Below are 14,055 nucleotides of genomic sequence, written 5' to 3' on the forward strand. Positions count from 1 at the left end.
CTGTATTTAATAAAATCACTTTCTATTTAGTAATTCACTCAGAGTATGTATTAATACCTGGGGGAGCAAACAACTGTGCATATCTCTCTATCAGTGTTATAGAGGGCGAACAATTTATGAGTTTGCCCTGCATAAGCTTTATGCAGGGTAAAACGGATTTATCTGGGTTTAGACCCCATTGGGAGTTGGGCATCTGAGTGCTAAAGACAAGCACGCTACTGCGAGCTGTTTTCAGGTAAACTTGCAGCTTTGGGACAAGTGATTCAGACCCTGGGTCTGTGTCTGGAGCCAGACGGGAGTGTCTGGCTCAGCAAGACAGGGTGCAGGAGTCCTGAGCTGGCAGGGAAAACAGAAGCAGGGGTAGTCTTTGCACATCTGGTGGCAGCTCCCAAGGGGGTTTCTGTGATCCAACCCGTCACACTGGTGCCTGTTCATTTCATCAGATGAGCCCTATTTCTTGTGTTATATGAAGGGGCAAATAACACGGTCCTAGTCACTGTCTCCACACCAGTCACAATTTTACAGCCCTCTGCCGTGTCCACCCTTGACTCGTCACTCAGCCCCGCTGAGCAGTGCGAGGCTTTATCCTCTGTCCTCGGACGGAGGCTGCTCCAGGCCCTGCAGCGTTTTATTCCCCAAGGCCTCAGACACACCTCGTTTCACTTCCCCATTCGCTGCGGCCCATTGCGGCGAATCACAAAAACAACTCGGGGGCAGGGTCTGCGCCAGGACTCCTGGGTTCTCTCCCCGGCTCTGGGCGGGGACTGAGGTCTGGTGGGTTGGAGTATGGGGGGCTGGGAGCCAGGACTCCTGGGTTCATCTGCAGTTGGAAAAGGGGAGACCAGGTCCTCTTATGGAGCCAGGACCTGCCTCCAGCTTCAGCTTCTGCTGCCCCCTTGTGGCCATTTCTCACCCGTGCCCCCAGTCTGAAATCAAGTCCTGTCAGCTAAACCCCACTCCCAGAGCCCTGCTGAGCCCCTGTCCCTTTGTCAGGGGCGGGGCAGTCTCAGCCTGGGAGCCCGGACTCCTGGGTTCTCCCCCTGGCTCTGGGAGGGGGGAGGGGCTAGTGGCTGGGCGGGAGGCCCCCATGTGGCCAATGTGCATTGGTGGGGGCGGGGACTAATTGTGGGGGAGGGGCTAGTTGGGGGGCGAGGGACTGATTTGGGGATGAGCCGCGGGGCTGGTCCCTTTAAGACGTTTCCGGTATGAGTCTGAGGTCAATTGTCTGTGCCACATCCAATATGGCTGCCTCCAGGACGCCCTCAGACCCGTAGCAGGCGCGGGGGCCCTTGCCCTCACCTAAGATGGCCCCAAGAGTCCTGTGCCAAAATTAAATATGGCTGCCGCCATGCAATCAAACGGACATCTGCGCAGGACGGACCACACTCAAAATGGTTGCCTCAACTGCCTGTAGCCACGGTTTGCCACATTCACTATGGCTGCCGGCGGACATCCGGTCAATGGTGGCGTTGCCCTTTCTAGATATGGCCGCCATTGGTAACAAACCATGTGACCATGCCTTCAGCCAACATGGCCGCCTTCCAAACATGCACGCGCGCAGGCCCTTTCTCATCATGGTTGCCTCCCTTAAGAAATAATAGGACTCTGCCCTCATTCAATATGGCTGACAGACGCAGTACGTAGCGGCCGGACGCCTACAGCCGCGCTGACGGGTTTTTGCCACCATCGAAGATGGCCACTGCCCATAGTCCGGAGGGAGCGCGTACTGCCCGTTCTCAAGATGGCGCCTGACTGTATCGAAGACATGGTGCGTGCCCATAAAAAATATGGCTGCGCTCGCTTCGCCAGAGCATCGCATATAGCACAGCGCTTGCTCAGAGGCGGGCGCGTGGTGCTGGGTCTTTGCCCGGCCGGGGACGGCTCCTTCCCCGCGAACATGGCGGCGTGCGCGGCGGCGAGACGGGGCTGGCGCCGGCTGGGACCCTCGGGGCTCGTCCCGCTCCTCAGGGGGCTCCACACGCAGGTGAGATCCGGGGCTGAGCCTGTGACGTCACAGCCGTCATGACCTTAGGGAAGCGGGGGGGGGGGGAGAACCCCGGGGGTCACGTGGTTTGGAGCTCGGGGGGGCCCCCGTCCCGGTTATCTCGGTACCCTAGAGGTCAAAGGTCATGACCGCTGAGGTGGGGGGAACCACGAGGGGTCCGCGGGCATGACCCCGCTGATGACGTAACGGAGACGGTAAAGACACGCCCCCTTGGGGCTTAACCAGTGATCACTCTGGGGTCAAAAATCACGGGGTCAAAGGTCTCTGCGAAGCAGGGGTCGTGACCCTCCCTTCGGGGTTCACAGGTGACCAAGGGGAGCCCTGCGCCTTGGCATGATGAGGTCAAAGGTCACCGATCCTCTCCCCCCAGATCCACAGGAGCACGGCCCCCCCCGCCTGGCACCATGGAAACACCCCACGTGGGGCCCCCCTGTGCCCCCGACTTGCCCTGCTGCTGCCCCCGGCCCGGAGCCAGAGCAGCACAGCCCAGGTGAGGGGCTGCGGGTCGGGAGTGAGGGGCACCGGCAGGGCTGGGGTGGTCAGGGCCGGGCTGGCAGGGGCTGCGGGTCGGGAGTGAGGGGCACTGGCAGAGCTGGGGGGGGCAGGACTGGGCTAGCAGGGGCTGCGGGTCGGGAGTGAGGGGCACCGGCAGGGCTGGGGTGGTCAGGGCCGGGCTGGCAGGGGCTGCGGGTCGGGAGTGAGGGGCACTGGCAGAGCTGGGGGGGGCAGGACTGGGCTAGCAGGGGCTGCGGGTCGGGAGTGAGGGGCACTGGCAGGGCTGGGGGGGTCAGGGCTGGGCTAGCAGGGGGCTGCGGGTCAGGAGTGAGGGGCACCGGCAGAGCGGGGCGGCACAGGGCCGGGCTGCAGGTCGGGAGTGACTGGTATTGTCTCCTCTCCCCAGGTGCTGCCTCCTGTGGCTGCCCCGCCCCCAGCCCTGGGGGGTGCAGTGCCCGGGGCAGAGCTGGCGGAGGTGCCAGAGCTCAGGCTGGCGGAGCTGGGGCTCGACTCCTACACGCCCGTGGGGCTGATCCAGAAGCTGCTGGAGTTCCTGCACGCCGACCTGGGGCTGCCCTGGTGGGGCGCCATTGTGGCCGGTGAGGGGCATGCTGGGATAGCGGGGCGCTGGGCGAGAGAGCTACCCACAATGAACTGGGGGTAATGCTTTCTCTCTCTCTCTTTCCCCCTTTCCCCCCAAAGTACAACGACAGCCTGGGCAGTGCATTGTGGTTAACGCTATCTCCCCCCCGGACCTGGGGGAGGCCTGCCCGGGGTGTCTCGCCTGACACTCGCTGCCCAGTGGGTTGTGGGTGACACTCTCTCCCTGGGCACGGGGGCAGCGCGCTGTGGGTGTCGCTATCTCCCCGGGTACGGCGGCGGCGTGCTGCCCGGTGCGTTGTGGGTGACGCTCTCTCTCCCCAGGCACGGTGGTGGCGCGCTGTCTGGTGTTCCCACTCATCGTGAAAGGGCAGCGGGAAGCCGTCAAGCTGAACAACCACCTGCCCGAGATCACCCGGCTCACGCAGTGCATGCAGGACGCCAAGCGCTCCGGCAACCAGTTTGAATGTGAGGGCTGGGAGCGGAGCCAAGGGAGGGAGAGGGACCTGGAGTGGGTGGGGAGAAAAGGGGGATGCAGACAAGGGAGGTGAGTAGAATCTTGGGTGGGGTCAGCAAGAGTGGGAGGAGCCTGAGGGTTGAAGGGTGGGGTCTAGAGCCAGGGGCGGGGCTTGGGAGCTGAGTAGGTGATGCCTGGGGTCAAGGGGAGAAGCAATAAGGCCTCAGAGATTGTGCAGACAGGGGGAGGGGCCTGGGTGCTGGCTGGGCGGAGCCTGGAGGCTTTAGGGGAGGGCCTTTGTGGAGGGCTGGGAAATCAAGAGCCCAGCCCCTAACTCCCCCCTTCCCCCCAGTCTCCAAGTCATATTCGGAATTGAATCTGTACCAGAAGGCCCATGACGTCAATCCCATGCGGGGGTTCCTGGTGCCGCTGGTCCAGGTAAGGCCCCGCCCCCTGTCCAAGTCCCCGCCCCCAGCCCTGCCCCTCACTCCCGACCCTCAGCCCCTGCCAGCCCAGGCCTGCCCCCCCAGCCCTGCTGATGCCCCCACTCCTGACCCGCAGCCCCCTGCTAGCCCAGCCCTGACCCCCCAGCCCTGCTGGTGCCCCTCACTCCCGACCCGCAGCCCCTGCTAGCCCAGCCCTCCCAGTGCCCCTCACTCCCGATCCGCAGCCCCTGCCAGCCAAGCCGATGCCCCTTACTCCTGATTCGCAGCCCCCATCTCCCCATGGCTCTGACCCCCTTCTCTCCCCCCGCTCTAGGCCCCTATCTTTATCTCGTTTTTCATCGCCCTGCGAGAGATGGCCACCCTGCCCGTGCCCAGCATGCAGAGCGGCGGCCTGGCATGGTTCGTGGATCTGACAGCGGCTGACCCCCTCTACATCCTGCCCGTCGTCGTCACCAGCACCATGTGGCTTATCCTGGAGGTGAGCCCTGGGCACCGAGGGGAGGGTGATAGTGTAGAGCCAGGGGCTGGCAGTAAACGGGCGAAGGGCAGGACCGTGCTCATTACGCTGTAGTTCAACCTGCTGCCCGAGAGAGGGATGAAAATAATATAGGACCTACAATAAAGAAAGGTCAGTGGGGCTCTGTAAACCCTCTGGGAAGCGGGGGGGTGAAGGGTGGGGCTCTGCTCAGTCTGCTCTAGCGTCCCTGGCTGGCCGGCAGAGAAACGACAATCGCTCGCCTGGGAGCTGCAATAATATGGTAGAAAGGATAAATAGAGAGTCATTGGGCTGCTGTACCCAGCTGTCTAGGGCGCTACAGTAATAGTGTAGGGCCTACAGTAAACAAAGAGCCATTTGGCTGCTCTGGGCTGGGGTGCTACAATCCTACTGGAGGGCCTACGGTAAATGAGCATCGGTTGGGTTGGTTTTGGGGTTTGCTGGGGGTGTGTCTGGGGGCGGGGCCTGTCTCTAACCCTGCCCCTCTGTGTGTTCCCCCCCACACTCCCGGCAGCTGGGGGTGGAGTCTGGGGTGGACAACCCCAACCTGAAGGTGATGAAGACGGTTTTCCGGGTGATGCCACTGGTGATCCTGCCGCTGACCATCAGCTTCCCCACGGTGAGAGCCTGTGGGGGGGGGGGAGGGGGAGGGAAGCCTGGGGGTGGGTAGCAGCCTTGGGGGGCCTGGCCCCGATCTCTCTCCCCACCCCACCCCCCCGCCCAGCACCCCCTTGACGCTGCCTCGTCTCCTCCAGGCCATCTTCACCTACTGGCTGACGTCCAACCTGTTCTCCCTGGTGCAGGTCGGGCTCCTGCGGGTCCCGGCCGTCCGCACCCGGCTCCGCATCCCCGACCGCGTCCAGCACGACCCGGCCCTGCTGCCCCCGCGCAAGGGCTTTGTCCAGAGCCTGCGGGCCGGTGAGTGACCCGGGGGGGGGCTCGGTGCAGGTGGGGGGCAGGGGCAGGACTTGGTGCAGGTGGGGGCTAACCCCTCCCTCCCGTCCCCCGCAGGCTGGAAGGACGCCCAGCTGGCCCAGCAGCTGCAGGAGCGTGAGCGGCGGATCAAGAACCACCTGGACATGGCCGCGAAAGGTCTGTGCCAACCCCCAGGGCTGGGGGACTCCCCTGCGTGTTCGGCTCCCCCCGGGCCGCTGCCCCACAGGGGTGTCCCTCCCCCCCCACGCCCATCTCACCCCTCGCCCCATCTCTCCCCCCAGGACCCCTGCGCCAGACCTTCTCCCACAACCCCTTGCAGCAGAAGGAGGGCGGGGCTGGCGGCGCTAGCTCCAGCCCCCGCCCGAAGAGGCCCTGGCAGGACACACTGGGCTGAGACCCGCCACCAGACCCCCAGGACCCCGGAACCGCCAGCAGGAGGCGCTCAATCCCCCAGCCGGACTCTGCTCCAGGGGGTGGGTCTGAGCCAATAAAGGACCTATCACCTGCCCACTGGTGCCATTGGACTCTGCTTGCGGGTTGGGCTGGAGACCCCTCTACTGCTGGGGGGCAGGGGAGTGGGGGGCTCATTTCCAGAGTGGGGGGCAGGAGAGAGAGCTAGGGGGCACAGTGCACGGGGGCGGACATCTCTGGGGGAGGGCCAGGGAGCAGACAGACGACACCCAGAGCCGGCTGTGACTGGAGTGATGCTGGTTTATTGGTAGCAGCTGCTTCTGGGGCAAGGGGGGGTCGGTGGTGCCCTGACACCGGGGCCAAGGGGACCAATAAATAAAAGGGGAGGAGTGGGTCTGCGGGAGAGGGGAGGCGCCCCCTCCCCCCTGGCTCCGTCACTGGGATTTGGGGCGAGCATCATCAGGGTCCAGCTCCGTCACCACGGCCCGGCACAGCACCTGGATGTGGCGGGACACGCCAGCTGCAGAGAGAGAGTAGGACGGTTAGCGGGGGCTGTGGGTGGCAGTGAGGGGCACCGGCAGGACTGGGGGGCAGGGGCTGCAGGGCAGGAGTGAGGGGCCACCAGCAGGGCCGGGGGGCAGGGCTGGGCTAGCAGGGGCTGCAGGCGGGAATGAGGGGCACCAGCAGGGCTGGGGGGGGCAGGGGCTGGGGGTCAGGAGTGAGGGGCACTGGCAGGGGGTGGCAGACGGGAGTGAGGGGGCACCACCAGGCCAGGGGGGAGCATAGGGCTCGGCTAGCAAGGGCTGCGGGTCGGGAGTGAGGGGCACCGGCAGGGCGGGGGGTCAGGGCTGGGCTAGCAGGGGCTGCAGGTCGGGAGTGAGGGGCACCGGCAGGGCTGGGCTGGCAGGGGCTGTGGGTTGGGAGGGAGGGGCACCGCACGGGGTCTCACTCACCCACGGCCGCCCGCAGCCAGTGGGGCCGGCGGGTGTCCTGGCCACGCACCAGCAGGAAGTAGACGGGCAGCCCCGAGAGCGCGATGCCGATGCCGATGAGCGAGTTGAGGGGGTCGGTGTAGAGCGGGACGGCCACGAGGAACACAGTGCAGAGGCAGAAAAACAGCGGGAAGACGATGCTCAACTGGGGAGACAGCCAGGGGGTGAGCTGCCACCCCAGAGCATCCTGGGACCGGCGGGGAGCTGGGGGGCGCACAGGGGGAGCCGCTGGCCCAGGGCTTCATGGGACGGGTGGGGAGCTGCTGGCCCAGGGCATCATGGGACCGGTGGGGAGCCGGGGATGGGGGAGCCACTGCCCTGGGGCACTGTGGGCCCAGCAGGGAGCCGGGAGGGGTGGGGGGGCAGCTACTGCCCTAGGGCACCGTGGGATGGGCAGGGAGCCGGGGGGGGGGGAGCCACCGGCCTGGGGCATCATGGGATAAGTGGGGACCCTGCTGCAGGACGTTATGCAGCAGGCAGGGAGTCATGGGGTGAGACACTGCCCCAAGGCATTGTGGGATGAGCAGGGAGTAAGATTGGGAGATTCAGTCCCCAGAGGATCATGGGATGGGGCGGGGCCTTACTTTGAGTGGGCGGGGCCTGTCGGGCTCTTTCCAGCGCAGGTAGAGCTGCCCAGCGATGGACAGGCCCACGAAGAACCAGTAGCTGAAGCTGTAGTAGTTGATGAGCTGGAAGATGTCCTCCACGCAGAGATAGACCAGAGCCATCGCCCCCTGGGAGAGGGAGAGACCCCCGTCATGGACATGGACTGACCCAAGGGCCACACACACCTGTCCCAAGACAGGGATGGACTGACCCATGGGACACACACACACCCCGCTCCCCAGCCGGCATGGACTGACCCATGAAATGCCCTCCTCCTGAGACAGGGGGATGGACTGACCTATGGGACAATCTTCCCCTTTGGGGTAATGGGCTGACCCACAGGAACACCCCCCTCTCTTAGAGACAGGGCAATGGACTGATCGGTGGGGGCTCAAGCCCGGAGGGGGGTGGAGGGAATGGACTGACCTGACCCCTACCCTCACAAGCTCAGGTAAATGGACTGTCCCATTGCATTGAACAACCACCTGGCCTCCAGGAAAACTGGACTATCCCAGGGTGTGAAATCTGCCCATGTGGACTGGTGTCTCCCATACCCCATCGTGGACTGTGGTCTGTTCCATGGCCCCCACTCCCATGGAGGATGGTCTGGCCGTGGCCCTAGCTGTGATCTGGCCCATGGGTATGATTGGTCCCATGACACCCCATGGCCCCCTCATGGGGGATGGTCTGTCCCGTGGCCCCAGCCGTGGTATCCCAGAGGTTCTCAACCTTTTTCTTTCCAAGGCCTCCCCCCAAAGTGCTATAGAAACTCCATGGCCCGTCTGTGCCCCCACAACTGGGTTTGTGCTTATAAAAGCCAGGGCCGGCGTTAGCGGGGAGCAAGCCCCAAGGGCCCCCGCGAAGCTACGTTTGGCTTCAGCCCTGGGCTTCGGCCCCATGGAGGGGAGCTTCGACTTTCTGCCCTGGGCTCCAGCAACTGTAACACTGGCCCTGGTTGGCAGCCTCCCTGAAACCTGTTCATGGGCCCCGGACCCCTGGCTGAGAAGCACTGCTCTATCCCATGGCCCCCCAATGGGGAATGGTCCATCCCGTGCCCCCTCTGCTTGGAGGATGGTCCATCCTGTGGTCCATCCAATACCCCCAGTGGGGAATGGTCTGTCCCTTGCGCCACCCCCCACCCCCCCGGGAATAGTCTGTCCCTTGCCCCCCAGCCCCCATGGTCTGTCCCGTCCCCCCGTGGCGCGTGAGGCTCACGTTGAAGAGCAGGGCTGGCACGGGGGTGAATCGCTCCACGTGGATCATGCAGAGGGCGTCGGGCAGGTGCCCCTCCCGCGAGCCCACGAAAAACAGCCTGGGGCAGAGCAGACAGTGTCAGGGGCTGCGGGGCCAGGGCGGGGGCGCCGGAGCTGCGGGAAGGGGACACTAGGGGCAGGGGGGTACTGGGGGGCTGAGGGGCGGGAGCTGCGGGAAGAGGACACTGGGGGCGGGGGTACTGGGGGGCTGCGGGGCGGGAGCTGCGGGAAGAGGACACTGGAGGGGCTGTGGGGCGGGAGCTGTGGGAAGGGGACACTGGGGGCAGGGGGCACTCGGGGGTGGGGGCAGGGGGGTACGGGGGGGCTGCGGGGCGGGAGCTGCGGGAAGGGGACACTAGGGGCAGGGGGGTACTGGGGGGCTGCGGGGCGGAAGCTGCGGGAAGGGGACACTGGGGGCGGGGGTACTGGGCGGCTGCGGGGCGGGAGCTGTGGGAAGGGGACACTGGAGGGGCTGTGGGGCGGGAGCTGTGGGAAGGGGACACTGGGGGCAGGGGGCACTCGGGGGTGGGGGCAGGGGGTACTGGGGGGCTGCGGGGCGGGAGCTGTGGGAAGGGGACACTGGGGGCGGGGGTACTGGGGGGCTGAGGGGTGGGAGCTGTGGGAAGGGGACACTAGGGGCAGGGGGGTACTGGGGGGCTGGAGCTGCGGGAAGGGGACACTGGGGGTACTGGGAGGCTGCGGGGTGGGAGCTACGGGAAGGAGACACTGAGGCCGGAAGGGCGGGGGGCACTGGGAGGTGGGGGCAGGGAGGTACTGGAAGGCTGTGGGGCGGGAGCTGCGGGAAGGGGACACTGGGGGGTGGGGGCAGGGGGGTACTGGGAGGCTGCGGGGCGGGAGCTGCGGGAAGGAGACACTGGGGCCGGAAAGGCGGGGGGCACTGGGAGGTGGGGGCAGGGGGCACTGGGGGGCTGTGGGGCAGGAGCTGCAGGAAGGGGGCACTGGGGGCTGTGGGGCCAGGGCGCACCTGGAGGCGGCGAGGATGGAGGCGTTCAGCCCCCCGAAGCAGGACAGGGCCACGGCCAGGGGGATGGTCCAGTTGAAGACGCCGAAGACGCGGTCGGCGAAGCTCTGTGGGGAGACGGGGGGTGAAAGCCCCGCAGGGGCAGGGAGTCCCCCCAGCCCCGCCCCCCCAGGGTGCTCACCAGGGCCGGCTCTAGGATTTTTGCCGCCCCAAGCAAAAACAATTTTGCCCCCCCACCCCAGCCCCGCCTCAACTCCGCCCCTTCCCAAATCCCCAGCCCTGCCTCCTCCCCACAGGCTCCTCCCCCCAGACTCTCCCTAGGAGGGAGGGAGGGAGAAGCCGCGCCGCGCCGCGGCCCCTCGGGATCTCACCCTCCCTCCCGGGTTTGAGAGCCTGGGAGGGAGGGGGAGCAGCGGGCGCGAGCGGCAGCAGCGGAGGTGAGTTGGGGCGGCCGGGGCACATTTTTAGGGCCAGAATGCCGCCCCTAGAAATGTGCCGCCCCAAGCACCGGCTTGTTTTGCTGGTGCCTAGAGCCGGCCCTGATGCTCACCACTAGGGGGACCAGACGTCCCCCCCACACACTATTTTCATCAACTCATCTGGTCACCCCCCCACACTCACCACGGCCACGGCATCGCTGGCCAGCAGCTCGGCGGGCGCCAGCACCGTGTAATAGGCCACGTTGGTCAGCAGGTAAATGCCCGTCACCACTGGCATGGAGATTGCGATGGCCAGCGGCAGGTTCCTGGGGGCCGGAGCCGGGTCAGAGCCAGAACCTCACCCCGGGACCCCCCCCATATCCCCCCCCACTCACAGCCCACCCCGACCCACCCCACTCACCCCCCAACCCACCCCCCACAGCCATCCCACTCACCTCCTGACGTGGCCCCCTACAGACCCTCCTCACTCACCGCCCAACCCCCCAAGTCCTTGCAACTCACTGACCCTGGGCTCCCCCAATGATGGGGCAAACACGCCAGGGGGGTTAAACAACCCTGCAAATGAAGCGGGACAACAAAGTGAAGGGAAAGCTCAAGACCCTTCTCCCTGGCACAGCCCCCGCCCCGGACACTGGGGGGCGCTATGGCTCCAGGCCGCACCCCCTGCCCCGCAGGCTGGGGGGCAGGGCAGGTCCCACCTCCGTGCGGGGGAGATCCACGGGGGAAGACTGGGGGGGTGAGACCAGTCCCAGCTCAGCAGGGGCAGATCTATTTTGGCAGGCCCTGGCCCCCAGGGAGCAGCACCCACCTCTCGGGGTTCTTGATCTCCTCGGTGACGAAGTTGAGGGTGTCCCATCCAGAGTAGGAGAAGAGGGCTGAGTACAGGGCCAGGGCCAGGTCCCCCACGGCCAGCGAGGAGCCCGCGAAGGGGTCAGCGAAGTGCTCGGAGTGTCCTGCAGGGGGAGGCAGGGAGTTGGCCAGCTGGGGGGGCTGCGGGGCTAGAGTGAGGGGCACCGGGGCAGGAGTGAGGGGCACCGGCAGAGCTGGGGGGGCAGAGCTGGGCTGGACTGGCAGGGGGTTGCAGGGCGGGAGTGAGGGGCACCAGCTTCCGTACCCTGCGCCAGGCGGACGATGCCAGCGATGATGACGGCCAGCAGCGCCAGCAGCTTGGCGTAGGTGGAGACGTCCTGGACGCGCGTCCCCCATTTCACGTAGGCGCAATTAACAAATGTCAGGAGACCTGGGGGGAGAAGAGAGCGTGAGACCCCCTGCGCTTCCCAAACACCTGGGTTCTTTCCTGTCTCCCAGAGAGGAGTGGGGGCTAGTGGGTTAGAGCAGGCGGGGCTGGGAGCCAGGACTCCTGGGTTCTCTCCCCAGCTCTGGGGGGGAGGGTCTGGTGGGGGCTGGTGGGTCAGAGCAGGAGCCGCTGGGAGCCAGGACTCCAGGGTTCTCTTCCTGGCGCTGGGCCCCAGACTCCTCCCTGTTGTTTTCTGCTGCTTCCCGTTAACCTTGATCTTTCCCCAGGCATGTTGTGACTGGGAGACTCATAAACACGGGCTGGACCCGGCCCCAGGTGCGGGGGCTCCTGGCATCTCCCCCCACTCAGATCCTGGCGCTGGGCCGTGGGGCCGGGCTGAGAGCCAGGGGCAGCCGGGGACGTCCCCAAGGGACATGCCAGGATCCTAAACAAGGCCAGGAATTCCTGCCCTTATCACAGCTGGGCCCAGACACAACTGGGCATTAACCCCCCCACCCCTCACTCCCGCCCTGGTGCCCCTCCAGCCCTGCTCCCCCTCCCCCCCCCGCCCTGCTGGTGCCCCTCACTCCCGGCCCGCAGCCCCTGCTAGCCCAGCCCTGCCGGTGTCCCTCACTCCCGACCCGCAGCCCCTGCTAGCCCAGCCCTGCCGGTGTCCCTCACTCCCGGCCCGCAGCCCCTGGTAGCCCAGCCCCCCCATGCTGGCCCACGTGAGGCAATGGCGCAATGTGGGGGGCTGACTCGGCGTTTCCGGCAGCTGGCTCTGGCTGTGAATCGCCGACTCAGCACCGGTGCCATCAGCTGAGCCCAGCCCACATCCCCGGCCCTGTGCCGGGGTCACCCACACGCCAACCCCCAGCATCCCTCGGCCTCCGGGCTGGGGGCTGGGAGCCAGGACACCGGGGATCCTGCTCGGCCAGGGGGGGTTTCCTACAGGGAGTGGGGGGGCCGTGGACAGAGCCTGGGCCAAAGGGCAAGGGACAGCCAGAGTGGGACAGAAGAGAAGACAAGAGGTGCCCCTCACTCCCGACCCGCAGCCCTCTGCCTGCCCTGCCCTGCCAGTGCCCCTCACTCCCAACCCGCAGCCCCCCGCCCTGCCGGTGCCCTGCCCCCTCACAGATGCAGACAGCGGCCAGCAGGCGATGGGCGGCATAGGGCCCCGGGCAGCTGGGGAAGACGGGCTGCACCATGTAGCTGGCGAAGGTGAGGGCGATGACGGCCTGGCTGGTGGGCTCGATGATGAGGAGGGAGGCCCAGAGGCGGACGAAGGCTGCCAGCCCCCCGAAGGCCTCCAGGATGTAGGCGTAGCTGGCCCCCGACTTGGTGACGGTGGTGCCCAGCTCGGCGTAGCACAGCGCCCCGAAGACGGAGAAGAGGCCGCCCACGGCCCACACTGTCAGCGCTAGCCCGTAGGAGGCGCTGTGCAGCAGGACGCCCTTGGGAGACACGAAGATGCCCGACCCGATCATGTTGCCCACGATGAGGCAGATGCCGCTGAGCAACGAGATCTCCCGCTGCAGCTTGACGGGGGCGTCCGGGGGGGACGCAGGCTCCTGCGGCGGTGCCGGGGCGTAGTGGGGGGCGGGCGCCATGGCTGCGGAGGGGAGAGATGGGGTTAGGTGCGGGGCACAGGGTGGGACATGAGGCTTTCCCCTCTAGGGTGTGCTGATCTCATCAGACAGGGAGATAGGGGAGAGGGAAAAGGGGGGGGTCTAGTGCGTTAGAGCGGGTTGGGGGGCTGGGAGCCAGGATTCCTGGGTTTTCTCCCTGGCTCTGGGAGGGGAGTGGGGGCTAGTGATTAGAGCAGGATCGGGGGCAGGGAGCCAGGATTCCTGGGTTCTCTCCCCAGCTCTGGGAGGGGAGTGAGGGTTAGTGATTACAGCAGGATGGGGGGCAGGGAGCCAGGATTCCTGGGTTCTCTCCCCGGCTCTGGGAGGGGAGTGGGGTCTAGTGGTTGGAGCAGGGGGGCAGGGAGCCAGGACTCCTGGGTTCTCACCCCGGCTCTGGGAGGGGAGTGGGGGCTAGTGGTTGGGGGGGGGCGGGGAGGGAGGCCAGGCCCCCGGGCTCCGCACGGACACTCACCGCTCCCGGCACGTTCCCGTCTGTCCCCTCACAGAAAGAGGAAGAGCCGGGAGGGGCAGAGACTTTAACTTGGCGGGGGGGCTGGGCCGTGGCCCGGGTCCAAGGTCCCTGGAGGGGAGCCAGCAGCGTGACTGGGGAGATAAGTGCTGCGAGCTTCCCCCCACCCCCCTTGCGAGCTTCCCTGACAGTGCCCCCAGGCTGCGCCCTTCCTCCTCCAACAGTGCCCCCGCTGCGAGCTTCCCTGACAGTGCCCCATGCTGCGAGCTTCCTCCTCCAACAGTGCCCCCGCTGCGAGCTTCCCTGACAGTGCCCCCATGCTGCGAGCTTCCTCCTCCAACAGTGCCCCCTGCTGCGAGCTTCTCTGACAGTGCCCCCAGGCTACGAGCTTCCTCCTCCAACAGTGCCCCCACGCTGCGACCTTCTCCACCCCCACTGCGAGCTTCCCTGACAGTGCCCCCCACTATGAGCTTCCTTCTCCAACAGTGCCCCCCTGCTGTGACCTTCCCCACCCCAACTGCAAGCTTTCCTGACAATGCCCCCACGCTGCGTACTTCCTTCTCCAACAGTGCCCCCACACTGTGACCTTCCCCACCCCCGCT

General features: G+C 66.3%; 2 protein-coding genes across 2 annotated transcripts; one reads left to right on the plus strand and one right to left on the minus strand.

Moving 5' to 3' along the window:
* Positions 1 to 1,712: 1,712 nt before the first annotated feature.
* On the plus strand, positions 1,713 to 5,942 carry OXA1L (OXA1L mitochondrial inner membrane protein). Its single transcript, XM_054045544.1, has 10 exons — positions 1,713 to 1,984; positions 2,376 to 2,495; positions 2,907 to 3,099; positions 3,425 to 3,568; positions 3,910 to 3,995; positions 4,317 to 4,481; positions 5,014 to 5,118; positions 5,255 to 5,417; positions 5,511 to 5,591; positions 5,717 to 5,942. The coding sequence occupies exons 1-10, from the start codon at positions 1,742 to 1,744 to the stop codon at positions 5,827 to 5,829; spliced, it is 1,413 nt and encodes a 470-aa protein (XP_053901519.1). The 5' UTR covers positions 1,713 to 1,741; the 3' UTR covers positions 5,830 to 5,942.
* A 186-nt stretch (positions 5,943 to 6,128) lies between these two features.
* On the minus strand, positions 6,129 to 13,496 carry SLC7A7 (solute carrier family 7 member 7). Its single transcript, XM_054046249.1, has 10 exons — positions 13,457 to 13,496; positions 12,492 to 12,968; positions 11,234 to 11,359; positions 10,928 to 11,072; positions 10,301 to 10,424; positions 9,683 to 9,786; positions 8,660 to 8,756; positions 7,423 to 7,572; positions 6,800 to 6,983; positions 6,129 to 6,366 (listed from the first exon to the last, which is right to left on the minus strand). The coding sequence occupies exons 2-10, from the start codon at positions 12,964 to 12,966 to the stop codon at positions 6,281 to 6,283; spliced, it is 1,491 nt and encodes a 496-aa protein (XP_053902224.1). The 5' UTR covers positions 12,967 to 12,968; positions 13,457 to 13,496; the 3' UTR covers positions 6,129 to 6,280.
* Between the last annotated feature and the right edge of the window lie 559 nt (positions 13,497 to 14,055).

Source organism: Malaclemys terrapin, chromosome 12 (assembly GCF_027887155.1).
Source record: "Malaclemys terrapin pileata isolate rMalTer1 chromosome 12, rMalTer1.hap1, whole genome shotgun sequence".
Classification (NCBI taxonomy): Eukaryota; Metazoa; Chordata; order Testudines; family Emydidae; genus Malaclemys; species Malaclemys terrapin.